Here is a 27796-nt window from a genome sequence, read left to right as displayed (position 1 = left end):
TCAATTATGAATTTTAACATTGAATATTTTTTAAATTTATATTAATGTATCCTATGTTAATTTTTATTAACAAAATTTTATAAAAAAATTAAAATAATAATTAAATTATGACAAAAAATTGAAATTAAATCACTGAATAAAAAACTTTACGTGTCTCACCTTACAAGGTGGCTCATATTTATGCCAACCTGGACAAAGGAGGTTACTTTAATTACATGGTGTCTGCTCACCAATGAGAAGTCGCGACGTAATGAACCACAGCTACTAATCTCATGGGTCACTTGCACCGGATAAACTCTCCACAGGCATTTGCTGAATCTCCCAGGAAGGTGACGCGTAAGATCCTCGATCGGGTGCTTTGCGTGTAGTGAACTAACAACAGGCAACTACTTTCGACCGTCAGATTGATTCTTCCCACTCAGATTGGCGTCAAATGCCACGTGTACGGGCTTGATCTTAGGTCGCGTTTGGTAGTGGTACACGGGATTCCACAGAATAGTTTTCGTCGTAGTTTAAAATGGCCCCAACTTAGTTCATGCTATTGTTGCCCACTGCACACACTGCGGTCCTTTTCTCCGTCTCGTTTATATATTGAGGGAAAGGATTCGGCTGCTTCCGGCCGCCGGAAAATCTGTCCGGCGGTGCGAGCGACGAGGTAAGGGTCTTCCATCTTTCAATTCTTGCATGACCAGTTTATAGGGCTAGGACTTTACTTACCCCTATTGTTTGATTCAGTTTCTCTCAGCAATCAGCCTGATCGGTGATTGATCAAATGCATGTCGTATAGAGAGATAGATATACGTGTGTGTTTTTTTGTAATGGAAGTTCGATTTAGTTTAATTTTTGGACTCGAATGCTCGCTCTTTTATGGTCTTCGCTTACTAGGTTTTCTTCTGTGTGGATGGGTTGATCGGCTTTGAGCTTCCTTTCTGGTGTTTCTCGTGGTTTTCGATAAAGGTTTGCGGAGTAGAAACGGTGCTGTGAATGACATGTAGCGGCTACAACGTCGGAGAGGTCAAGGGACTATGAGGCGATGTTGGTTGTTGACAGGATGAGCTGATTCTATTGAGTTTAGTTGATCAAAAGGACGAGTGGAGTCACTGGTGAAAACATGGTGAGTTTTCAACTCTAGTTGAGGCTTTTCCATATTAATGCATTTTGTTTTTTAGTTACTTTTCTGGCTGGCTTGTTTCAACAATTTCGTTATTTCTGTAAGTCTTTATCTCATATCTTGAATTTTCCTCTGTACTTTTATCAGTTTCCTTGGTATTTGAGTTAGCGTAGACTTACAATGAATGTTTATATTTGTCTCAAGATTAGCTGTTGAAAATCTCAATTTTAGTGTCCTTTAGTGGTTTCAAGGACATTGTAATATGAGTAACTATTTGTACATAGATAAACTTTTTTTTCCTTTTTCCTGGCCGAGCGGCAAGAATCTCATGCTATCCATTTTTGGTTCTTTTGTATCAATATATATACCGTGCAACAAACTATACACAATAAAAGCATGATTTGATAATAATGTTAGTTGAAATCTGTTGCCACCAATAACTATTTCTTGCACATGTGTATTTAACTTGAGCTCATTTTCTCCTTTTTGAACAAGATTGATTTGTGAATAACTATTTTTGTTTACAAGTCCACCTGTTTACTATTTGATTATTTTTGGTTTGTATCATATCAACCATTTTAACCAGTTAGTTACTAGATTAGTATTTGGTTTGAGACCATAATTTTTTTTTTATCTTGAGATAAAGAGGATTAGTTTGTAATGGTACAAGGAAAGCCACCAAAATAAACAAGTTTGGCTTGGACTTGGCCGAGAATATATTGTTCCAGAGCTGATTGGGGAGAGGGAACTCATGTAACAAGGATCTTGGTAATTTGGGTTTAGGCTCATTGATTGGAGAAATGGATTGAATACTTAGTAGAATATGGAAATAAGTTTTCTAGCTAATCATTTGTCTTGGGTAACTTTTTGCTCAAATTAAGGTCTCCCAAATGTTTTCTCCAAGTGCCTTCTAATGGTTTACATTGTTAATGTTACAATTTTGTATAGTCTTTAGGCAATTTTGTTTAGATGTAAAAAGAGGAATTTCTGAGGCAACAGTTTCTTCTCTTCATAGATGGCTGCAATGGGGAAACCTTGCCCATTAATCATCTCTCTAAATTGAGGGGAAAATGATCTTGATTTAGTGTTGCATGTATAAAAGGGTGGAGGCTATGGTAAATGTAACAACAATAAAATCGCCTAGCTCTAATCCTAATCCCACTAGGCGATGTCAGCTAAATGGATTTTATTTCATCAATTATCTCTATTCTTGACAATATCTTCTGTAAAGTTTTCATACCTTATACGATGCCTATGAGTTTCCACTAACATTTTTGCTCTTCCTCCACCACTTCTCCTGCAAATTTCTTCTGTTGCACCCACTTTCCTAAAAAATTCATGGTAAATATATAAATTAGTGTATATTTATTTTCCACTTTGCAGATATCGGGGATCACTAGGTACTTAGCAGTGCTATCTGCTCCAGATAACCTGGTTCTTGGGTTATAGTGGATTCTCTTGTTGATTTGATTAGTTAGGTTTTGGACTTTTGGTTGGGTATGGAAAGAAATTTCACAAGCATGGTTGTGCCTTGTGTAGTAATAGGTGCATGTTGGACCAAAGTCAGATTACAGTTTATAGATTGAAACATATCATACTTCATTTCATTTTTTGCTGGATGGTTGGAAGTTCTTTTTTCTTGTATCCTTTCATTGTTATTCTGGAGATTTCAGCTTGGTTACCGACTTAGTTTTCTCTCCTGGATTCTTTTTGTTATGCGTTCACTATGGTTCATGAGGGACCTGCTCTAGGAGTATTAGTGGTAGACGAAATGCCCATGTATCCCTCTATGGAAAGCAAAGGGATGGTATGAGCTTTATCGATCAATGAAGTTATGCTTCCATGCCCTAATGTCCATACAATTACTCATTTGATCGATAGCATCTCCCCTATTGATTTACTCTTCCAATTGAAAATTGTAGATCTAGCATAATTTTGTTGCTGCTTGTTTATTTTGGCAATCTAAGAATCATAAATACAAACCCAGGACATGGAAGTGATTTGACATGGACAAGCCAACAGGATAATTTTCAGAAATATTAGGACACCACATCATAGATATGTGAAAAAAATACCATATATGTACCATGTATACATGAAGACAAAATCATATACTAAGTGTAGCAAGAGAATTTTAATATTCATAAAATTTCTAGAATTCTTTTTGTATTCTTTTTCTAGGTAAAAGTTCTAGAATTCCAGTTTACTTAAAGCTAACATGTTTAAGCAGAGGATTAGTAAACATTTTTCCCTTAATGATAGAATTTCAAGTTATTTGTCCATCTTGGCGCTTATAGATTGTTCAACCTATAGTCATGTAAGATGCTGATGATAACGATGAGTGTTCTCTAACTGTTTGCTAAGTATCTAAAAGGACATCTCTAGTGCATGAGGTTCCTTGCTTTGTGAGGGTCAAGGGGCTCTTTTCTTTAACGTAGCTTTCCTTTTGCTTTGCAAAGAGATAATCTCCACAACCCAAACCTATGACTTTCTACTAGGACATGTTTGGATGAGTTTCTGACATGCACTTGTAAATGTCTGGCATTACATGACACCTTCATAAAAGTGTCCATGCTTCTTAGCTGAATCCAATAAACTTTTCATATTGGGAAGTCTTGAATATAATAGTCTTTCCTCTATGTAATATGTACATAATGTGCATATATATGCTGGACAAAATAAGCATATTCATGCATGAAATCTATTTTAAGAAATTACTCTCCAACTCCAAGGAAACTAAGTTAATACATGCACACACATATGATTTACTGGCTTTAGGAAAGCATTTATGCCCTGCCAAAAGGTTTAAAGGGGAAAGATTTAACCAACTGTGTAGTATAGGGGAAGGGCTTGCCTGGCTGCCCAGATTCTTGCCAAATTCTTATTGTTAAAGACATGTTCTGGAATTTTTCGAAACTAATTCATATTTTGGTTAAAGCAGCATGGGTTAATGTGTTTATTATGGAAAAGCCTCTTAATAATGAGTCCAAATAAGCCCCTCTTAAGAAATGTTTGAATATAATGTCAGACGTGTTTATTTCCTTAGGTTATACTTAATCTTCTGCTTCAAGATGCCATCTAGAATTTTCTTTTTTAAGTGGTTGACGCTTGAATTAGATTCATCATCACCCTTTATGATTTTTCTCTGAGACACACCTGTAAAATGATGATGAAGTATTCACATTCCTGGATGATGCATTAAGGGCTTCTTTTTTTATTTTTTGCGGGGGTTATTTCAAATTGTTGTTGACTTTGGTCTTATACCTTTCTAAGTTGTTGGAGGACTGATTTGTTTATTCTTTTACATTTGCTCACTTTTGGCACCAAAGAACATGAATGTGTTCATCCTCATGAACATGAATTCTGTTGCAGGACAAGTTTATTTTTCTGTTCTAAAAAGACATTTTAGCTTTATGATTACTAACTTCTTTTACTCTATTAAAATATTTTTATATGTTTTGGGAGTCCTTTCAGAACAAGAGCTTTTGGATGCCAAGAGATGCAGGGTATCTAAATAATGGAGACATGAATTATGACACTTCTTCAAGTATTCAACCAAAGCGTGCACACCAGTGGTTCATGGATACTTCAGAACCAATACCATTCGATAACAAAAAGCAAGCTATAGGAGCTGTTGACACCATACCGATACCAGGAATTTCAACTTCAAACATTTCTCTATGGGGAAACACTTCAAATTTTCAGACTCTGCCAGGGCAGTTTACCAGCCACCTATATGAACCAGAGACAGCAAGGAATTTCGATCTTGTTAGCACGAGCATTGAAACTGTTGCCACAGGGAATCCAAATATTGGAAGGAAGGATTTTGAGGATCAAATTGATAGCAATTCCTTGGTTGGTTTATCCATGTTGCATTCGGTGGGAGATCCCTTGTCATGTCTTAATTATAGTGGAATTAGAAAAGTAAAAGTTAATGAAGTCAGTGACCCTAAAAATGGCATGTCTGTAACAGTTCGACACTCATATAGCAGGGGAGATATCGATTCTATTTCTGTTGGCACTACCCTTGAGAAGAGTGATAACGAGAAGTCTTTATGCCCTTCTTATAGCAGTCAGGAAGAGAATACCATTTTAATGAACCCGGCCTTCGGTAAGATGGATGACAATTTCATTTCAATGGGTCTGATATTCAACAAAGGAGGTGGGAATCTCATGTCGATGGGCAATACTAGCAATAAGGAAGATAATTTTTTATCAATGGGTCAATCATTCCTTAGCGGGAATGGTGGTTTCATATCAATGGATCATCAATATGAAAAGGGAAATGACCATATCATGCCTACTGGTCGTGCATATGCCAAGGGGCAAGAGAATTTTATCTCAGCGGTCTATAACAAAGCAAGTGAGAATTTCATTCCAGTTGGCCCTTGTGATGGGGGAGATGATAATATGATATCATCTCGACCAATTTCTGAAAAAGCAGACAGAATGATTGTACCTGTAAATGCCACCTATGAAGAGGGAAATTCCAGCATTCTGTCTTTGGGACAGAACTGCAACAAGGATGAGCACAATACTATTTCTTTTCCGTCTGGTAGAATTATTGGTGGATATGATCTGTTGATAAGCCAACCCTCTGCTCAAACTTCAGAATCACGTGGGCAGGAAGATGAAGTCGAGCATAATGGTGTTCCAATTGCAAATGTTGCTGCAACAGCAACTTCTAAGAATGATGCCATCCTGAAGTCTAAGGAGCAAAAGCCACCTAAAAAGATTCCTCCGAACAACTTTCCTTCAAATGTCAAAAGCTTGTTATCAACAGGCATGCTTGACGGAGTTCCTGTGAAGTATGTTTCCTGGTCAAGGAAGGTTAGTTTTAATTATCTGTTCTCGCGTATCCTATGTGTTGTTTTTAATTGTTCAGAAACATGATTATTGTTTCTTCATCCAGAGAAATCTTAAAGGTATTATAAAAGGGACTGGCTATCTGTGTGGCTGCGAGGACTGCAAATTTTCTCAAGTAAGTTACACTGCTTCATTTTATACCATGCTGCTGCTGCCTTTTATTTTGTCTTTTTTTTTTTTCTTTTTTTGAAATTTTGAAGCTTTCGAATTTCAAGACTGTCCATCCAAAATTTTATACGTAGGCTGTCAATGCCTATGGGTTTGAGCGGCATGCTGGTTGTAAGACCAAGCACCCAAATAATCACATTTACTTTGAGAATGGAAAGACCATCTATGCAGTTGTTCAGGAACTGAAGAGTACGCCTCAGGAGATGCTGTTTGAAGCAATTCAAAACGTGACTGGTTCCACCATCAATCAGAAAAATTTTCGAAGTTGGAAGGGTAATTTTCTGTTCTTTCTTTTTGCCCTTAGAACCAAACATGAGGGGTTGGGATAAATTATACCGTTAATATTTGAACTTTGCACTCTATAGCAAATTGGTCACTGTATTTTAATTTTTGTCACTGGAGCCACTAAATTTTGATTTTTATTAAAATTTAGTAACTCTTTGAATTTTTGTCAAATTCTATTGACAAAAGCTGATGTATATATTAATATAACTCCCTGAAATTACTTGATTGTGAAGTTTAATTTAATTTTAGTATTAAGTAATTTTAGAGTTTATATTAATGCATGTGTCGTTAGTTTTTATGAACAGAATTCAACCAAAAAAAAAATCAAATAATGAAACATTGAAATAATTGAATTTTAATAAAAATTAAATTTTAGTAGTTGTGGTAAGAAAAATGAAAAATACAGTGACCAATTTCTTAGGATCAAATAATTTTGGGGTTTGTATTAATATATGTGTCATGTTAGTTTCCACTAATAGAATTCGAAATGATGAAATGTAAAGTTTAGGGATTAGTGCCGTAAGCTATACCTTGAGATGTTGGTTATAACGACCCATTTCTGCTGTACCTCTCTCAGTCAAGGATGTATTTTATAGTATACTTGTTTTCATATATTTTCAGAATCATATGAAGCTGCAACCCGCGAACTTCAGCGGATCTATGGAAAGGAGGAAGTAATCATGCCATCTTAACGTGCAAACTTTGGCTTCCTTTTTGGTCCTCATGTTTGCGAGGAGGTTATTCTAGCGCGCCATAATATCCTTGATCTCTGTGTATAGGTTGTATATAGTCAACAACTTCATCATGTGCATTTGCCTTGGAATATTTTTGGTGCTTTCATGAGAGAATGGTAATGGGCCGTCGTATATAGAGCCTCGTTTTATTGTGTTTCTTGGACAGAATGTTGTCTGATAGTGATAGGGGCACGGTTTGAATGTGTTGAAAATTGTGAATTTTTGATCCGAGTCGAAGCAGCAAAAGAGTCAGATTCCTGTGGTTGGGATGAGGAATCTTCTTTCTTCTCTCTGATTTGAGGGTTATAAAATTTATGTCCTCTGGCACTGGCACTGGCAGTCCAGCCGCAAAATAAATTAAGAAAGACCATTAATTATTCTTTTGGATTTGGACTATAATTCAAATTCACGCAATTGGAATCATGTGAGGACTCTTCCATCCCAACCATGTTCATTGTTCTATCTGTCGGGGAAGACGAGGACTTAGGACCATCGTCAGCGCCCGCCCGCCCGCCCGCACGGTCGGTCGGCTTTTACCTGTTATACCTCTTAGTGTTTTTGAATTCAGCAAGCACTGGCCGACGGCGTTCTGCTTCCTCTGCCCACCTTCGGCAGTTCCTCCCTCTTTCTCCCTTTGGATTATCTCCCTTTCTTCCTTTGGCTTATCACCAAGAATGTAGCATGGGAATTGTGTGTACATATTTTAGACTTTGGTAGTTGCACTTCCACCTCATTATTTTCACCTTATTGTACAAAGTCTCAAGAAATCTGATATAAAACCCCCTTTGGTCTATTTATTTCACTTGGACCTCATTTGGTTTCTACAATTTCATAAATGTCCTTATTATATGCCTCGACATTTTTTAATTTTTCGTTTTGGCCTTAATCTTTAAGTTTCTTAAGCCCTCAAGATTTCTTAAAATATGCCTAGATTTACCTTCAGGTTTTTTCGTGCCCTTCTCAAGTTCTTCAAATTTTACCTTTTACCTTTATTTCTGCATGTAATATGGGCTACTATAGGGACACTTTTATTCACTTCCTAAAGTAAGGAACTTTCATCAACAATATGTCATTTCTCTCCATCGATAAGATTTTCAATATCATTTTTTTAACACCAACAATTATAAATGCGATATTTCCTTGTGACATAACTTAAAAGAGCAACTATTATGACAACATGACATTGAATGTTCTATAGCCTCTCTTTTCTACCTCAATGTTAGCAACAAACTTTTTTTAATCTCAAAATGGAACAAATTAAACTCAAAAAATCCTAAATTTTATCTCTCATAATTCAATCATGACTTTTTTTAGTAAAACTTTTTCATACACACAAATTAATTTCTATCGCTTTCAACAATCAAACTTGCCCAAATCAAAGCTCTAATATCGTTTGTTAAGATCGGATCGAATATAAACTAGAAACAGAAAAGTCAAATGAGAAAATAACAAGAAAAAATTTAACGAGACTTAAGTCGAGAATTTATATCTACAATTAACACTAAATCAAACTAAACAAACTCATGACTTGAGATGAGTAATCATCCACACCATGGGACTTGAGTTATCAATTGTGGAACACACATCCAACTACATCATCCCACACAGATTATTGGGTATGATCTATTCACAATTAAATTAAGAGTTGCTTATTTATAGGTTACAAATTAGAATTAGAAAAAACACATGCAGTTAAAAAATATATATCACTACTAAGAAAAGCAAAACTCTGAAACTGGACATGGACTTGCATGGTGGAGAAATTATATTATTGTTGTTTAAATATAATAATAAATTTTTAGTTGTAGAAAAATATTCGTCTTGAGCTTTTAGTATTCGAGAGACTTACAAAAGAGGAAGCGGTTAGGGGCGTGAGTTGTCTTCCTCGCGAACCCTCTGCTACTTAAGTTAGTTTTCGTGAAAGAGTGTAGGAAAGTAAAAAGATTGTAATGTTCTGAATAGAGTTTTACTTTTACCTTGATTGAATAGAGGTTAAAGAAACATTCTATTTCATATCATTTGTTCCAAATTTCTAATCAGAGATATTGGAGATAAATTTGACACATTCTTGAACCCAATAAAGGCCTTCGTGAGGGTCTCCCAGGGGTACCCGAGAAAGTTTCTCGGGGACAATTCTATCATAAAGGTCTTTCGACTATTTCTTTTTGGACTTCTTCCTTTTGAGCCTATATTGAGATAAATAATGCTACTTGTACATATAGGATTTTTACAATAGCTTGAATAACCATTTTGCCCATTCCTCTCTCTCGCCGTCGATGCATCATCTCCATCTCGTCGCTGCATCCTCTATCAATCGGCTCACATCTCACCGCTGCTGCATCCTCCATCAATCAGCTCCCCTCTCGTCGTCGCCCCACTGCTGTATTGGGTTTCCTGTGGATGAAACCTGATGGATTTTACCTGTAAACCCACTTGAAGCAAGAACCTCCTGCCTAGAAATCGGAGCTTCAGCCAACAACGAGGAGAAGGATGCAACAGCGAGAGGCGAGGAGGAGGAGGATAACACAACGACAAGAAATGAGGAGGTGAGAGGTGAAGAACGACAACAAGAGGGTCGACGACAGAGGGTCAGTTGCTAGAGTAAGAAAATGGGAGAGAGATGGAAGGGGGTGAACAAGAAATCACGATTTATCGCCTTGTACATTCACTTGTCAAACTCACATTTGTACAAATAGCATGACTCTATTGAGATTGGACATACTTTTTTGAGCATAACAACTATAAAAATTGAATGATAATATTATTTTTTTAAAAAAAACTTCTTCTTGCACTGCTGTCTTCTTTATCGCATTATCTTTTCAATTTGATCGGCAAAATTGATAAGCCGACAGTGATTGTAAAACTAAAATTCAATGTAGAGATAATTGTGCCATTTTAACCAATCCCATCTATTAAAAATTTATTATTTTTATTAATTTTTTCATATGAATAGTTTTGTGGATAAATTTTAAAAATTCTCTGATATTTGTGTAAATTACATTAATTATCTCTACAAATATCGTTGACTTTTGTCTTTATTAAGAAAGTAATTTAATAAATAATTTTACTCATTTATTTAAACTTTTACTCTTTCTTTCTATCTCCTATCTATTATCTTTTTTCTTTTGCCTCCTTTATTTTCCTTTTTCTCTCACTGGGTATCCATAATCTCTTTCCTTTCATTGTTGGCCACCACCTCACTTCATTACTATTGACTTGTTAAAATATAATAATAGTTTATTTAATTAAAAATGTTATTGTGTGACCGTATCAATCTGCAAGAAAAGAAATAGTCAGGGATATATGAGGGTTCTTGCGTAAACACTCCGATATTTAAATCAAATATTGAACTTGGAAATTATAGAGTAGAATTTACACCAATGTCAAAGATGTACTTTTTTTTGGAATGAGTGTCTACCTATTTATAGAGAAGCATGGAGTAATTCAAAATAGTCTACGATTAAGATTCTTACAAATAACATTTATATTGATTTTTTAGAATCTTATCAAGATTTAGATTCTTATAGATAACATTTATTTTACTATTTTGGGATTAGAATTTCTTACGGATGTTTGTTTATCAATTTCTTAAAAGAATTTTCAAATGTTGAAATTATTTAGTTTGTGTTACGTGGAATCCCCCTTGTATTTGGGGAAATGTTTTGGTTACGGTGTCACCACCAGAAGACAAGAAAGCCCTTTATAGAACTTGGCTCCGAGGCTGCGATTGCCCACACTTAGGGTAGTAGGGGTGCCTATGGGCACGTGCAAGCCTAGGGCTGCAAGGGGGCTACTCCCATGGTTAGGTCACGGGTCGACCTCTCATAAGCGCGCTGGTCAAGCCACAAGGGCTGCTCCCTAATGGTTGCTATGGCGGGGCTACGAGGGTGTCTTTTGCAGAACCTTTCGCGGTCTCATTTACTAGCCTGTGAGCTATATAGGCCATTTGTTACAGATCCCCTACGACCTTCTATCATTGGGTTGTCTTGGATAAAGGTTGATCTATTTATTAAAATATTTTTTAGTGTTTTTTTTTCTAATGACATACTATACTTATTTTCACTATTGGACCATTAGTTTTCCTTTCTCCACCATCAGCTGGGTTTCAACATTCCAAATCGATAGGTTTATTTATCATAGACTTTTTTCGAATTTAAATAATATTTTATTTAAGTTATTTGAATTTAGACGACAAAGTTAGATACATTAGGTCCCTCTCTCTCTCTCTTGCGTTCCCTTTCTCTCTCTTTCTTTCTATTTTACGTTCGAAGAATTCAAATGATATTTATATGGGTTATTGGAATCCAAATCAAAAACCTAAATCCATCTCATCTCTCTATCTATTTTTCTCTCTATTTTGAGACTCAAAAGAACCCATATGAAGAACCTTTCACTTTGGGTTTGAAGAACTCAAATGACAAACCTAAATCTATCTAGTTTCTCAATATTTTTCTATGTTATGTGCTTCGAATAACTGAGATGATATTTATTTGAATTCTAACGAGTCTTGATCCATGTGATCTTTCTCTCTCTTTGTTCTAGAATTTGAAGAACTCAAATGAACCTACATTTTTCAGACCCAAAACTATTTAGATGACAAACTCAATAGATTTGAGTTTGAATCTCTCTTTCTCCTATATCTAGGCAAAACAAGAAAAAAAAAAAGAGGTGGAACCCACACTCCACCCTTTTTTGCTAGCTTGCCCAACGCAGGCAACAGATCATCCCTCATCATCTAGGTTTAGTAATGATAAACCCAAATTCCATGGCAATGGTCATTGACCATTCTGCTTAATTTTTTGTTTTATTGTTTTATAATAATAACACATGGATATTTTAAAAATCTAGCTAAAATTAATCAGTGTATATTAACAATATGAAGTAAATAATCCTTTTTTATAAAACTCAAATGATGTGTTTGACACTTTGGAAAACATGAGAATATATTAATACAATTTAAACAAACTTTGTTGTAATCACTATTACCTTTTCCTTGTTATTTTTCTCGTGAATAGTTCAATAAAAAATTCTGTAGATAATATAATTTTTCATACAAAAACCATAGAAAATGGAGAAATCATACTTAATGGTTGCATAATACATAATCCTTGGGCAATAAGCGAAATGGAAGGAAACAAAAGAAGAACAAAGAGTTAGTTAAATGGTAAAGATGACGAGACATCGAAGAGTATTAAGAAAAAAAAAAACCCTAATTCTTCATGCGGGAAACATCTTCTTATCACATCAAAACCTAGCAGAGTAACTGGGAAAGTGTATAGATGGGGGAATAGATACATGGATGACCATTTTGTCATCGCATTTTAGTTTTACACCCTCAAGCAGTGCCCGTCCCTTGCACAAAATTCCCATCATCTGATTCCCAATTAGGAACCACAGCAAGCAGATTTTTGGGGGGCTTGGCCGTCACCGGCCGCCTTGTCCGGCTGGTTAATCCTGATAGTCTGAGGCTGCAACACGAACCAATTTGTCAACATTTGCTCCACCACAAAGAAAATCACACTTTCAACTCACCCTAAGCTTTTCTAGAAGAGGAAAGGAAGGGGACTCCAATTAAAAAAAAAAAAAGGTGCAAAGAAGTCGGATACCTCAGCCTTGGAATCGGTTTCTGCCAGCCTCTGCTTGATGTCCTTCGCTATCGAAAAGAAAACCTCCTCCACATTCATATTTGTCTTTGCACTCTGCAGCAGAATGTCTTTAAGAAAAGAAAGGGACACAAATAACTGATTCAAACAACTGATTCCAAGTTGGAAGTGATTCTCAACTCACTGTTTCAAAGAACTTAATAGCGTACTCGTCAGCTAGAGCTTGACCCTTGGAGGTAGGAACAGCCTACAGAAAGGAAAAGTGAGAAAGTAGAAAATCTCCAGATTTTAAGGATAACTAGAACCCATTAGAAGGAAGTAGCGGTAGAGTCCAGAATCCAACCAATGGGATTCAAGAAGCCATACCAAAGTAACTAATCACAACATACCCTTTTGCTTTCATCCATGTCAGCCTTGTTCCCCACCAGTATCTTGTTGACATTATCAGAGGCATGCTGCTCAATGTTGCGAATCCAATTCCTAATGTCTGAACACCGCAGGTAAGCTAGGTCAACAACTAAAAGATATGTGAAATAATATGCTAACATGTACACTAGATGTGATTGAAGTTTCACCGATGGCATCTCAGAGCCATCAATTATCTTGATGGAAATAGAGACCAAATCAAACTAATCTAGGTTCCACCGGTTGACACAGTCAAGCCCGCATGCAGTAACATATACTAAAAATACAAGATAGTTGAATTGTATGTCATCTGAAAGTCTCTCTGGAAAGTGGGCATTGCAATCTAAATTCAGGTGCCAACTGCCCAAATAGAGTGTAAGGAGCACATTACTGTTGAAGGATGATTCATCGGTGACATCATATACCAGCAAGATGCCCATGGCTCCTCGATAGTAAGCTGCAAAAGAATATAAGGTACTCATGATAAACTTGTAAACATGATTAGAATGAAACAAACACAGCATAAGTCATGCTACAAAAATTAGACATGGGCAATCCAAATTAGATCCTACATTTGGCAGTTGCAGGTGTTGACAAAATAAGATCGTACAATCAAATCAAATCTCATGTGATCCTACAAATTTAAGAAGTGTAATAATTATATCTCATTAAATCTAATAAAAGTGTCATAAAAATGTGCCTGAAATACAGAGTACAGACAGAAACAACTTGAAAAAGATAATAAACCATTATAAATATCAATACATAACAGAGAGAAAAATAAAAGTTCTTTGTTTCATTAAAAGGTGTAACGAGCAACATGGAGAACAAGAGCTTTCTTGCATCCCCTAGTAATTGGAACAGTTACAACTAGGAGTAAACAAATTTAAATTCAGAAAAGATTGAATGTGGCCTAGCAAAAAGAAAAGGTTGACAACAGAAAAAAAACAGAAGTGTGAAAGATTTATATCCACAAAAGAAATTTGGTAGAAGTGCATTTTGTAGTGGCAGTAAATGAAACAAGGGCAATATGGATAGCAAATTTGGGCAGCCTCTTTAAGAAACGAATATCAATATTGCAAAGGTAATGCACGAGAAGGAAAAAAAGAAAGCCAAGAAACAGAAAAAGGTTTCAGTAAGAGTTTTGAAGTTTAACAGACAAGAACAAAACCCAAACAACCACAATAACAGAACCTTCTAAAGAACAAAAAGAGCAGAATAAATAAATTTGAATTATTTCATCCTTGAAAGAAAGGAAGGAAAAAATTGATCTTTGAATGATCTCCCGTGCAATATGCTTGTGGGTCTGTATGTGTGGAGATGCTTGCATTAGATCAAAACTCCTTTAGTGATTGAACTCTTGTTATTCAAATATTGGAATATATAACTGTCACTTCGTCATTTTGCTTTTCATTTTTATCCATTGCTTTGTTCTCTATGACTTATTCTTACTAGACATAAATTCTTTGTGTATACACCTCTAGAGTGGGAAAAAAAAAAGAGTAGAAACCAGAAAATTAAGCAAAAGCGAATTGAAAAATTGGATAAGATAGTATTGCGATTCTATGGCCGAATGAGATCCTATGTCAAAATGTAATTTCCTATCTCGGCAGGATTTTCTATATGATCTGCATCATTTCACCAAAATGAATCATAAGATCAAAATCAAGATTATGAAAACTGTCCTGTAGGGCCATAACGCATCAACAATGATAGGTGAAACATAAATATCTTCTGGGTTGCAAAAGTTTGATCCTAACCATCTTAGCATGTATGTTATTGCTCAATCTTCTGATATCATAGTACTACTCACTAAACAAATCATATGGTTCACACACAGAATTGTGCAGGCAGACAGACAATGTAAGTTCATTTCCCACTGTCCCACATGCCAAAAATGACAATAAAATTAGTAAGCCAGTGGCCAATAAGCCAAGCCACCATCAGAAAATCAAAAAATATACCTGTTGTGATAGTACGAAATCGTTCCTGACCAGCTGTATCCCAAATTTGCAATTTAATCCGTTTGCCATCAAGCTCAATTGTTCTTATCTTGAAATCAATTCTGCCAGCAAAAGAAAAAGGGATTGGTGCAGATTGTAGAACTAATAACAATTTAGCAAGGCAGAATTGTAGTTGCCAAATATTGACATACCATTGATTCATTTTAATCAACAGTAGATTTACTAGGTTGATCCAGACTGATCCACTCAGATCTGGGAAAAAGCAAAAATTATATTTAATCTCTAGAATCAATGATCTGGTGTGTCTGTAGCAACCTGTTACAAGTGCAAAATAGGTAGATGGTTCGGTCTCCTTGTAAGTACACATTTTTCTAGGTTATATGCTGCAGTCTAACACCAGCTGTTCATCATGTTGTCTATGTACCACTCTGCCAGTTCAGACCCATATTGTGAGCAATACTAGCTTTCTTGCCAATTCCAGTAGGTCAAATTAACTTAACCTTACATGTAAAAATCCTCTAAGTCAACCTGGCCCCCTTTTCCCAAAAAAAAAAAAAAAAAAAAAACAAAGAAAGGGGAGCTTTTTCACAACTATTAGTGTTAGAAAAACAGATGACTGCATATCATTGGTATCTAAGTATAAATTTCCATAATTTCAAGTTTTCACTATCAGGCATATAGAGTGAAACCAGATGGTCAATTATCATATTATCTTCTTCTGGTCTCTCTTCACTGTAGCATTGTACCAATTGGACAGCCTATACAGGACTAGTGATAATCCTCCTTGAGTCTCCATATAATTAGGTACAGCATGAAGGAGGTTCAAGGAATTTTGACAGTAATACAAACCCAATGGTAGTAATGAAACTTGTTGTAAAGGAACCATCTGAGAAACGCAGAAGCAGACAACTCTTCCCCACACCTGCATAGACATTATAAGAAGATGAAAATGCAAAACCAGAAACATAAAAACCTAACATGCTCCATATACTAACAAAAATTTACAGAAAACAGATTGTACTAAAAGTAATCTAATCATTTCTAGTAAAGGTAATGCCAAACTTTTGCATACCCCTTCTGCTGGTTTCATGCGAAGTAACTGGCAGATGAGGTATGCAAACCTTTAACAAGAGATTTTTAAATCTCAGACAGGCTTGAGTTGCTTCTTTTCACCTTTATTTGTTGCTGCCAGTAGTATTATGTATGCTACTTCCAGTGTGAGGACACAGAATATAAAATTTTTCTCCAAAAAGATACAGAGGATATCAAATGTACTTTAACAGCAGGAAGCTATTACATAAGATGTGATATAGGCGCCCCGGCCACTTAGCTGGCACGCACTATCACCTCCATAATCTCCTCCTATGGAATCAACCCCTCCAAAAGTGACATAATTTCTCTTGGAGGATATTGAATTCAAATAGGTAGTAAGTGAGATAGGCCACAACTAAAAAGATACTTGTGCACCTTCTTGGGTCAATTGAAGAAACCATGCTCTAGCTTTCTTGACACTAGTGGCACATGCTTGGCTAAACCAATTTCTTACTATTCACATTCTACATTTCAGAAAGTTATATATATATATAAAAACGGATCTTTTTCAGAATAACTTGATCTTAAGTCTCATTATAACACCATCCACAGTTATATTTTTACTCAACTTACATGCCATATATTTAGTTTTTTAGATACTCAAATTGAAGCCTTTGAATTTTAAGGGGTAGCTTCATATCTTGAGCTTATATGTAACCTTCTGACTCAACACCAAGAAAATAACACTTCCCTTTTCGTAGTCAAATGTCCACAAGAACAACCATAGACATTTACTTATGAAAGGTACAAATAAAGATATATGTAGATGGTAATGACATGGCCTGTTAACCAAAAGGCAAAATGGCACAACAAAACAGTATGGATGGACATGAGAGAGCAAGAGAGAGGAGCGAAATGGGCTGGAAATGTGATAAGAATCCAGGATTAGATGTTGACCACTTGCAGGGAGAGGCCCCAGATTAAATCTGATGGGCTGGTGTGCAGCCCAGAAGTTGCAGTTAAGGAATATGAAATCATGGAAAGGGCGTACATAATACAATTACACCACTACTTAATCAGCGAAAGCAGGGATATTGCAAGAGTCAAGAAGGTGAAAAAGAAAACGAGTAAGTTAGTTACATACGAAATGAGCCCCATGACTTGTACCACAGAGGGAAAAGAACACTACTCCCAATTCTTATGTAAATGCAATCTACCCTCTACCCAAATCCAAATCAAAATCGGATCTCAACCGTAAAATCACCGAGATCAATCATGCACAAAATTGAACAATTTCAGAAATACACATCATGCATCGATGAAATACAATAACATTAATAATAACGTAACACATAAAGGAAACAAAGGCTATGAACGAAACTTACCGCTATCACCGATGAGGAGGAGCTTTATTAGGTAATCATAATCGGCACGAGCCCTCGCCGGCGGTGCAGCCATCGTATGAACACCGAACACAGAGAGAGAAACCGAGCGCAAACGTAAACCCTAGAAACCCAAACGATCCTTCTCTCTGCACAAATACATATATGTAAGTTCATAAAAACGCGGATATCCAAGTAACGGCGGCGAGAGAGAGAGAGAGGCGATCCTACCGGCGGCGGAGATCAGCAAGTCGACGACGGGGACATAAAGAGAGAGAGAGAGAGAGAGAGAGAGAGAGAGAAGAAAGTTGGCCGATCAGGGGGAAGAGGAAGAATCAAAATCCCTTGGCAGGAAGGAAGAGGAGAGGTGTGGCTCCCTATTCGCTCGTGCGATACTGAAACACGCGTGCTTAGGTTTTGGTCTTCCATTTCATACATGCATACATACATAAATGAGATTATTAGATTAGAGATCATGCGGCTGTCAAACAAACGACCAATTCAATTTGAATTGGTGCTCCATCCAATCCAATCCAATCCAGTCCAGTCCAGACCTGCCCTGCCCTGCCCGAAAGATTTTCCAACTCTGCTTGCTCACTGTCTGTCATCTGTTGTGTGGATATGACTTGCTTTCTTGCTTGCTACATTCGAATTTGGATTCCATATAATATATATATATATATATCTGTCTATTTTACTAGTTTATTTTATTTTTCTTATTATTTGGTGGGTTGAAGATGCTGCATCATCATCATCATCATCATTCATCGCATCTTTTAAATTTATTATATATTAACGCATAATTAATTATGCTCAAGTCTCTTTGTTTTCTTGTAAAAATAATTTTGATTTGTATTAAGGCTATCTAAGGATATTTCTTACCTTCACTATTGAAAAAATGAACGTGAAAACTATTTTATTTTTTTAACTTTTTAAATAATTTTTCTCCCTCTCTTTTCAACTAGTCATTGATAAAATCATTATTGATTATCAACAATTATATCATTAAAGTCATAGTTCTCCACCATGATTAAAATTAGTAATCATAGACGACAAATATAGATTCTTTAAAGAAATAAGAAAAGACTATCATTCTAACTGTTTGAGAGAGAGATAAAAGTTAGTAGTGTTAACGATGACAATGACTTCAATTTACTAACTCTAGCAATGTTGAGCTTCTCTTCAACCACCGAACCAACCTTAGTGATGTTGATAGGGAGGGAGAGAGAGACCCACTGCGATAGTTAATGTCGTTGAAAAATAAGAAACTATACTTATAAATTCATGAAAAACTTTTGTCATTTCTGAAATGTCATAAATATACTTATTTTTTAGTTAAATTTTTAGAGTGTCAAGTGCAAGTTACCCTCTAAAAAATAAGATTATAATTCTAAAAGTTGCTTTGGTGATAAGAATATGTCATTGTTGAAATTGGCAACGTATTAAATTAAATAGAATTAAGATGATAGAAAAGCGAGCACCTCAAATTGTGACTCATCAATTGAAGTTCATGTGACAGAGACAAAAAGTTATTCATGTGATACTAAGAATAAACTCTTTAATGCTTAAATAAATCAAATATTTGTTCCAATTTAAAAGAGACAACAGTAATAAGAAATCACCAAAACGAAAAGTGACAATAACAAAGAAAAAAGTTTGGAGTTACAGTAACGCGTACTTGATTTTGCTACTTTATCTATTGCCTTATATCAATTAATAAAGGTGTGTAGGTCACCTGGTGGGCAAGGTGCAACACCTACACTTAACAAATAATAAACTGAAATTGGGGGAAATAATTTGCTCGTTTTTGGATTTTTTTGCAATTTATACTATTATATTATATATAAATATATATCATACATAGTTTGGTCTTATCAGGGATGGATCTACGGGTAGGTATGAATTGCAGCCCGTGCTAGTCTCAACCCTCCCTCCAATCTTTCTTGAAATTTGAACTATTTGGAAAGAGAAGGGCTAAAATTACTGGTAGATCTCAGGACAACCCTCCCTAGATCCGCCCCTAGATGTTATTAAGGTCTCTTAATAAAATATTTTTTTTATAAAAATTTTATGTATCTTATTTAAAAAATAAAAATTAATTACGTTATTAAAATTTGAAATTATATCTCTCTTAAACGGCAACTAATTTTTCAAACAACTTTGTTACTAAACCTAGACTCGTTTTATTTAAATTTTATCTAAAATAATTATCCCCAATAAACTTTCATTTAAAATTTAGAAGGATTTAATTTAAAATCCTTTCACTTATTATATAGTGATAAAGTTGTTTAGAGAGTTAATTATTTTTTATAGAGATTATGAGTTTAAATCTTATTAACATAATTAATTTTTAATTTTTTTTAAAAATACGTAATAGGTATTTTAAGAAAATATTTTATTGATAAGCTTCATAATAACAAAACTTGGGTTCTTACTGTAATAATTAATAGTATAGTTCATTCAAACACTCATTTGAATACAATCCTTAAATTACAACTTATATATAATAAATACAAATTTACTAAAGTGAAGAATAAGTTGAATGGAAAAATTGGAAAAAAGATCCTACATTTCGTAGGAATTGGATTTGGAATCTTTAGGTTTCTAGGTCTTTACCTTACCATTAAATTAACCTTTTATATATATCCAAATAATTTAATTTAAAATATAAAAATTTCAAATAAGTGAATTTGCATTGTAAATATTTTTAAATTATAAATTTTAAATAAAATCATTTAAAATGTGCATACACCAAAGATTAATGCATTGCACCGTGTTATTGATACCTTTTGAGCTACACAATATATGTAAAATGATAAAAATATCTTTCACGCTTCACTATCTTGGATGAGAGATGTTTTAATCATGCGCTTCACTGACTCATACTGCCTCGCCTTATCACCTCAAATGAAGGGTATTTTTATAATTTTATATATATTATGTAATGTAAAATATAACTCAAGAGATACCAATAGCATTCTCCTAATACATTTCATAAGTTAATTTCAAAGATTATTTCTCAAAAGATATTAATCTCTCAACATACATTTTTCTCTCTCTCTCTCTCTCTTTTTCTAAATTACATGCGAGTTACATGCGATGTGACTCAAATTTAGGATAATTGCATTAATTACTCTTAAAATTTGAGAAAATACAGATAATTGATTTTCCAACCGATAAATAAGGTCATGAGGGGAGAGTATGTCATAATTTTAGAAATTTGATAAAGAAATTATTAAGGAAGAGACAGTGACCATAAGATTATTGTACATGACCTTTTTTTAAAAAAATAAATAAATAAATTTAATTGTCAATTGCATGCCCTGGATTTTGCATGCCTTCATGGATTATCATTGCACGTGATTGTCTTCAAGTTTTTATAAATGAAAAAACAAAGTTAAAAGAAATTTTTGCGAACCTCATGTCAAGAGATTTTTCTTATTACACTTGGCATCATGTATCCCCTATTATTAAATAATTATAATAAATTTACTAAAAATCCTAAAATACTCTTGTAATTAAAAAAAAAAAAAAAAATACTTGTGATCGATGACCATTGTCAGCCACCACTATGAAGCTATTGTAGATGGGTTCAGTATTTATTGACGACATATGGATCTTCTTCTTTGGATGAAGAACCCATTAGTTTTGAAAAAATCCATCATCTAAGAGTAAGTTCCTTCTCTTTGGAACAATTCATTAGCAATGGGTTCTTCTAGAGATGAATAACCAATTCTCATTGATAGTTAGAGATAGAAAATAAATAAAGGAAAAGAAACAGAGATAAAAGAGAGATGGAATTTTTTTTTGGCAATAGTTCAATCTGAATTTAAACCTCTTTGTAGATCAAAAAGAAGAAAGAGAAATGGGGAGAGAAAAAGATAAGAGTTGTTACTAAATTTTCATTGAATATTGATATAGCTTCACTCGAAACCCCCATTGATGGCGATGGGTTCTTGTAAATGAAACCCTATCTCAACAAAATTTCACTAAAAACCCATCACCCATCAATCAGGATGAAGCTTTTGGTGAAGTTAGAGAGAGAGAGAGAGAGACAGAGAGCAATTCATGCAATAGAATAAAATAAGGGTCATATTATTTATACATCATTTATATATACCTTAGACTATACAAGATATATAAATGACATACATATCCCTCATCTTATTGTGTATCATTACACCTTAGCGCCTTGGATGAGGGCATTTTAGACATTGGTACATCATTATGTAACCAAAAACGTACACAATAATATATCAATAATATTTTTCATAAAATAAGGAAGAAGGTTGACTATTGACGATGAGAGGGTATATCACATCAAAGGTCACAAAATTTTGGTGTATTTTGCAATTTGATCACTAAACTTCAATTCTTTGCAAAGTGATCACAAAATTTTAAAATATTTTACAATATAGTCCATGAAGTGATTTTTTGACAATTTTTCGCCAAAATTGCTAATGTGGCAATGGCCACATCATCGCCACGTCAGTGTCATATCATCGCCACATCAATAATTTCGGGTAGGAACTATCAAAAAATCACTTTATTGACTACATTGTAAAATATTTTAAAATTTTACTATCATTTTATAAGGAATTAAAGTTTAGTAATCAAATTTAAAAGAACGCCAAAATTTTTTGTAACCTTTGGTGTGATTTACCTGACGATGAGAGCATAGATTGGTTAGAATTAAGGAAGAGAGAAAAAGAGAGATGTGTGAGAAAGAAGAAGATTAGATAAATAGAGTTGTTCTAATATATAAGAACAAAATAGTCAATTTCAAAGTTGTTAATTGAGAGAGATTAGTACTATTTTTAAAACACAAAGGTTGTCAAAATAATTTAGACAAATTTCAAAAGTGATATTTGAAATTTACTGTTTATTATTAATCAATAAAAATGTTTAAAAACTAAAAATAATGTATAATAAATATACTTTGTTTAAAAAGAAAATAAATTAGTACACCTAAAGACACTTAATAACATGACTCTTCTATAAATTAGAAAAGATTAAATATTTTAATCCCCTATTATATAAGTATTAACATTAAGATTACACTTTAAAAATTCATAGATTTTGATAGGTGAAACAAAAATTGACAATCACCATCTTTTTAGAGTTACATTAATTAAAGTTTTAGCATATACAATAATTTACAAATCACACAAACTAAGAGAAATAGTTAAAAAGCATTAGATATATAAATATATATTATCTTTTACTATTTAAACAATATGTTTTTATTATATCTCATTTTTAGAATTAAACATTTATTTTAACTAATGCTACAACAAATGCATTTATTATAATAAGATTAACTAATAAAAAATGTTTAAGTTTATAAATAATATATCATAAATACATTTTATTTGAAAACGATATATATATTTAACTACCCTTTAACCACTAACTTATAGATTTTTCAGAAAACAAAACTATTGGCCTACATTGAGATAGAAGCTACAAAGGGAGAAAGGGAAAGGAGAGATAAATAATTACTTGCCTGTTTAAATAAGAGTTTTATAATTAAATGAAGAAAAGGAAAAGAGGGTACTTTTGATAAGATTGATACTCTCCCAAAATAGTCTATTTTGTGCCGCCATTCTCCTTCCACCTTAGAAAGAAAAAAAGATACTTACAAATATTTTTATTATGTTGTGCTTTTCATTAAATTTAAAATTTTACAATTACCCATTTAAAAGTAAATGAGTTAATTGTGACTTAACTTTATCCTCTCTTCTTTTTCTTTTTTTTTTTTTTTGGTTTACTATTCATTCCCATCCCATTATTCATCTAAATAAGATAAAATAAAATAAATTAATTTACGTCTCATTCTTCTTAAATAATGAAAGAAGAATAAATTCTATATTTACTTTCTTTCTTTATTCTAAATTGCATTCTATTTTGTACCATTTCACCTTTTACCCTATCATTCTCTCAAACATAACCTTAAAGCAATAATTAAGGTAACTCAGAACTCCATTATCTGTTTCTATGGACCTTAAACGTTCAAAATTTCAATTAAAATGGCTCTCCCCCAATCAACAATAAACAGTACTCTAAAGTCTAAACTCAAATGTACTCTCAATACCAATAGGGGAGTAATTAGCATTCAATGTCCCAATTAATCAATCAATCTCCATCTCCCCCCCCCCCCCCAAAAAAAAAAAAAAGAGTCAACCAATCAGTATGCCCGAGTATTATCAATTTTCAATTAACTCAAATAATAATCCATCTATTCAATAAAAATTACTATGTTCTGGATTTGGATGCAATAATAAAATCATAAATCTTTCTTTTCTTCCTTTTTAAAGCAACTGAAAAGGACACAAAAATAGACAATTAATGCAATTATTAAGCACTGGAGCAGAAGCAGCATCTTAATTAACATTTTATTCAAATCACAATATAAACATTTTAAGCATATTTATTTTCGAGAATCACACCAGTCATCATCTTAATATGACTATCTACAAAGATAATTCTTAATTATAAAAATGGAATCATAATATATATTCATCACACATGATGCACAAAAATTTTAGAATATCTTAGCAAAATCTTGCCCATATAATTCATACGAGGATGGAGCATGGCTACATAGGCTAATGGGCATTACAATCGTTGTTTATGCACAACTTCAAGCACTGGGAGGAAACTGTAAAGTTAGTTTCCAGCTAATCAATTTAGAGCATGATGTTAAATTCTAGAATAGTATTCAAATGCATCATATTATTACTATGATTCCCAAAATTAATATTGAAAAATTTAGCCCAAAACATTCTAATTTTAAAAAATGATGAAAAGAATTTTCGTCAGTTCTGAAAATCTTTATACAAAAAATCATCACATGCAAATGACAAGTCTAAACAACAACTGATCATCACAAACAAGTTACTAAATTAAAAAGTTTTTGCTGTGTCAAGGGGTGAAATACGAAGATCATAACTAAACAAGCCCTTAAGTTTCAAAATCAAACTCTCACAACCAAAAACTGATAATCACAAACACATGCACACTTCCAATGATGAACCAATCCACAGGATTGAACATGAGGAAAGAAATAACCTTAGTAGCTAGAAACCACTTTCCGATAATTATCAGAAAAAACAGAGAAGCTGAGAATGAGATAAAATATATGCAATGACCCAATGCTGAGTGAATGATCAACTTTCATAAAGGAGGAAAAAAAGGTCATTCAGGCGGTCTTCTTCAAACCATAGTTTGCAGGACAACATGTTGGGTGTTGAAAGCTCTACCAACAAAGTTCAACCATAAGCAGTGAGCAAGGTTAAACAGAAATATGTATTCCCTGATTGTGCAGTTCCACAGGCAATAGGTCAAAAGATGCATTGAAAAGTGAAACAGAAAACTTTCTTTAAATTTTATATCACTCAATTGTTAGGCAGAGGAGAAAATTACTCAATGACTATTTTACAGCATTCGCAATATGGTGGTGGGTAGGACAAAAGGACAAAAAGCCACACATTTACAATGTTAAAAGAATAACTGACTACAGTACAATTATACATACCAGGCATGCTTCATATCAGTGCCTGTAACAACACTTCCTTGTTGATGCCCCTGATGGAGATAATTATCATCCAAGATTAACCCATCCGGATCTTCATCGTTTGTCTACTGGAACATTAGCACCTCTAGTACATCTACTTGCAATCAAATTGACCAGTCGCCATTAGTTAACAAGCAAAAGAAAAGGTATCATCCTCTGGGATGACAATAAAGACCAAGAGGAGACCTCATGCATCACAAAGGAACGTTGCCCCATGGTGCACACCCAACTGCTTTGGCATAAAATTGGAAGCTTTTATCAGACAAAAAATCACCCAAATAGCAGCATGACATAATTCAAGGCACTAATAAGATGTAATGACCCCAAAATAAGCAATGATCTTCCTAACACAGATAATTATGCCATTATTCTAATATATAGAAGTTTTGAGCAAGGCATCTTCAAGCAAGGATATATCAAATTATTTGACTTGCTCCAGTTTGCAAAAATCGATACTCGCAAAAGAGTGTTGTTTTGCAGTACTGCACTTCCACTATAAGATAACAAAGACTGACTATTTTTATTTGAGTATCTTGGGGTTATTCCAAAAACAGATATTTCAAGCTAAAGGATGAAGGTCATAGAGGGGATTCACGCTATATGTGCAAAACATAAGTCAGATGACAGAACAGAAAGATCAAGACTACAGGCATCGAAAGCATGTAGCTTCTCTCTTCTGACTGGGGTCAGAGCTGATGCCTGCATCCATTACGAGGGCTGAAGTTTTCTTAGTTAAGTCAAACACATGTGGACCCCACCTGTTTCTAAGCGATGTAACCCCTCTGCCAGAAAGATATCTTTGAGGGCATTTGATAGAGCAGAGGTAGGTCTCTCATGAAGGATGCTGACTGACTGGAGGAACACTTGAGTGCCTATATTGTATACAAGAATAAAGGAGATTTTGTAACATGGAGTAGGAACACAAGTCAAAACTTGAGAGGAGACAGACACTTTTCCCATTACAAATAGATTAGGTCAAGGATCTGCATTAAGCCCCTACCTCTTTGCCATATTAATAGATGAACACACTAAATATACCAAAGCAGAAATGCCCTGGTGTATGCTACTTGCATATGATATTATGTTGGTGGATAAGACAAAATAAGGCATAAATACTAAGCTTGAAATATGGGGGGACGTGTTGGAATCTGGATAAATTAAGCAGATTGAAAACAAAAATACAGGATAAGTTTAATAAATGCACAAGTTTGATGATGTTATGGTAAAACTTGAAGATTGAGTAATGTCAAGAAAAAGAACAGTTCAGACTTCAAATATCTTTGCATCAATCATCCAAAACAATTAGGAGATCAATGAGGATGTTTCCAGTAGAACTAAGGCAGAATGGTTAAAATGGAAAGTACATTCGACTGTTTTATGTGGTAGTAAGATTCCGTTAAGTTAAGTTAAAAGAAAAAATTTATAAGACAACTACAAGACCAATTTTGTTGTATGACACAAAATGTTAGACAATAAGCACAAATATGAGCTAACAAAGATGGTGATGTTAATATGGATGTTCAATTATATAAAAAAAGACAAAATTAGAAATAAGGTTATTTGTAATAAAGTCGGAGTAACTCTTATTTATGTAAAGATGCTTGAGACACAATTAAAATGGTTTAGTCATGTGAAAAGAAGACTAGTAGAGGCCATTGTGAGGAGAGTGGATTATTTAACCAAAGAGATAGAGGAAGACAAAAAAAGACTTGGTGGGAGACTCTTAGGTGAGATGAGTTATAAAGGAGGCCTTACAAAAGGTAAAGGCCATAGATAGGAATGGTTGGCAAGTCTAACCCCACAATGGGATTAAGGCTTAGTATGTTGTTGTTGTAGTATAGGTCACTCATGAAGACACACTTCCTGGTTTTCCTCTCTCTCTCAGTTGAAAGAGGATATACCATTCTCTTTCTTTCTTCTGTGTATCTGGAATGAGTTGTCTGTGGCAGTAGATATGCAGACCTCATTATTTTTATACAGGTTTAGCTCCTAAGGTGATTCCTTTTCGTGGATTTTTTCTTGTCAAAATATAAATAAATAAATAAAAACCATTTACGTCAAGGCAAGGCAAGGCAAATGTCAAAACTATGTTACCCAAAGGAGCTGGTGGCAAGGTCATGCATATATCTAACAAATCACAATGGAGTTATATATGAAAGCTACAGATCAATACATTTGAGACAGAAAACATTACCTGAAGATAGTAACAATCAGGGGCCCAAACATCCAGCATTGTAATACAATGCGAGCTTAATAAATTTTACTTGACACTCTGATGTAAAGCTCCATATATTTTCAGCATACAGAAGGCCCCTGATCACTTTCTCACATAAATGTACAACTTGGTGATGACGGTAAGAATGGACAATGACGCAGCTTCCTGCGCAAAATACCAATCCATTTAATGCACATCTAAAAGATGAAGTATCTTGCACTCTTTGTGTTCCACATTTCAGCCAAGGGATGTCAGGTGCCAAAACATTGCAAAGTTCAGTAGTGATCATCAAATTGGTCCACGACATGGTGCCTCCTATGGAGGCAAAAATTCCCTCCAAGAGTTGTCATCAGCTATCAGTCCCAATTCCAGGATCACTCATTTGACAGCTGAAGGATTCCTCGCATCTGAAGGTATGGATTTTCAAGCAGCTTTTCATTGTTACTCTGCACAGG

At 34.3% G+C, this 27796-nt stretch overlaps 3 protein-coding genes across 7 annotated transcripts in view; 1 reads left to right on the top strand and 2 right to left on the bottom strand.

Moving 5' to 3' along the window:
• The first annotated feature begins 504 nt into the window (after window positions 1-504).
• LOC127798448 (uncharacterized) lies at window positions 505-7935 on the top strand. Of its 3 annotated transcripts, none has more exons than XM_052332013.1 (6): window positions 505-655; window positions 958-1114; window positions 4577-5941; window positions 6024-6092; window positions 6220-6418; window positions 7052-7935. In XM_052332013.1, exons 2-6 carry the CDS (start codon window positions 1112-1114, stop codon window positions 7120-7122), a joined length of 1707 nt encoding a protein of 568 aa, XP_052187973.1. In that variant the 5' UTR covers window positions 505-655; window positions 958-1111; the 3' UTR covers window positions 7123-7935. The 3 variants fall into 3 exon arrangements, with proteins under 3 accessions (XP_052187973.1, XP_052187972.1, XP_052187975.1); XM_052332012.1 differs by having other exon boundaries at window positions 509-655; window positions 886-1114; XM_052332015.1 differs by having other exon boundaries at window positions 509-655; window positions 886-1114; window positions 4586-5941; window positions 7052-7933.
• Window positions 7936-12226: 4291 nt separating this feature from the next.
• On the bottom strand, window positions 12227-18165 carry LOC127798142 (ras-related protein RABE1c-like). The gene is made up of 9 exons (XM_052331487.1): window positions 17782-18165; window positions 17554-17699; window positions 15986-16058; window positions 15137-15237; window positions 13564-13629; window positions 13157-13254; window positions 12952-13014; window positions 12771-12863; window positions 12227-12632 (listed from the first exon to the last, which is right to left on the bottom strand). Exons 2-9 carry the CDS (start codon window positions 17624-17626, stop codon window positions 12549-12551), a joined length of 651 nt encoding a protein of 216 aa, XP_052187447.1. The 5' UTR covers window positions 17627-17699; window positions 17782-18165; the 3' UTR covers window positions 12227-12548.
• A 6740-nt stretch (window positions 18166-24905) lies between these two features.
• Window positions 24906-27796, bottom strand: part of LOC127796757 (uncharacterized) — a 60410-nt gene continuing 57519 nt past the window's right edge. For all 3 annotated transcript variants that reach the window (XM_052329124.1, XM_052329125.1, XM_052329126.1), the window contains 2 exons: window positions 27321-27787; window positions 24906-25355 (listed from right to left, as the gene is read on the bottom strand). In XM_052329124.1, the coding sequence (XP_052185084.1) occupies window positions 27716-27787 (72 nt within the window). In that variant the 3' untranslated portion in view covers window positions 24906-25355; window positions 27321-27715. The remainder of the gene's footprint in view (window positions 25356-27320; window positions 27788-27796) is intronic.

Source organism: Diospyros lotus, chromosome 3 (genome assembly GCF_014633365.1).
Source record: "Diospyros lotus cultivar Yz01 chromosome 3, ASM1463336v1, whole genome shotgun sequence".
Lineage (NCBI taxonomy): Eukaryota > Viridiplantae > Streptophyta > Magnoliopsida > Ericales > Ebenaceae > Diospyros > Diospyros lotus.
Note: the sequence above shows the minus strand (reverse complement) of the source record. Positions and strands in the feature narration are given on the sequence as shown.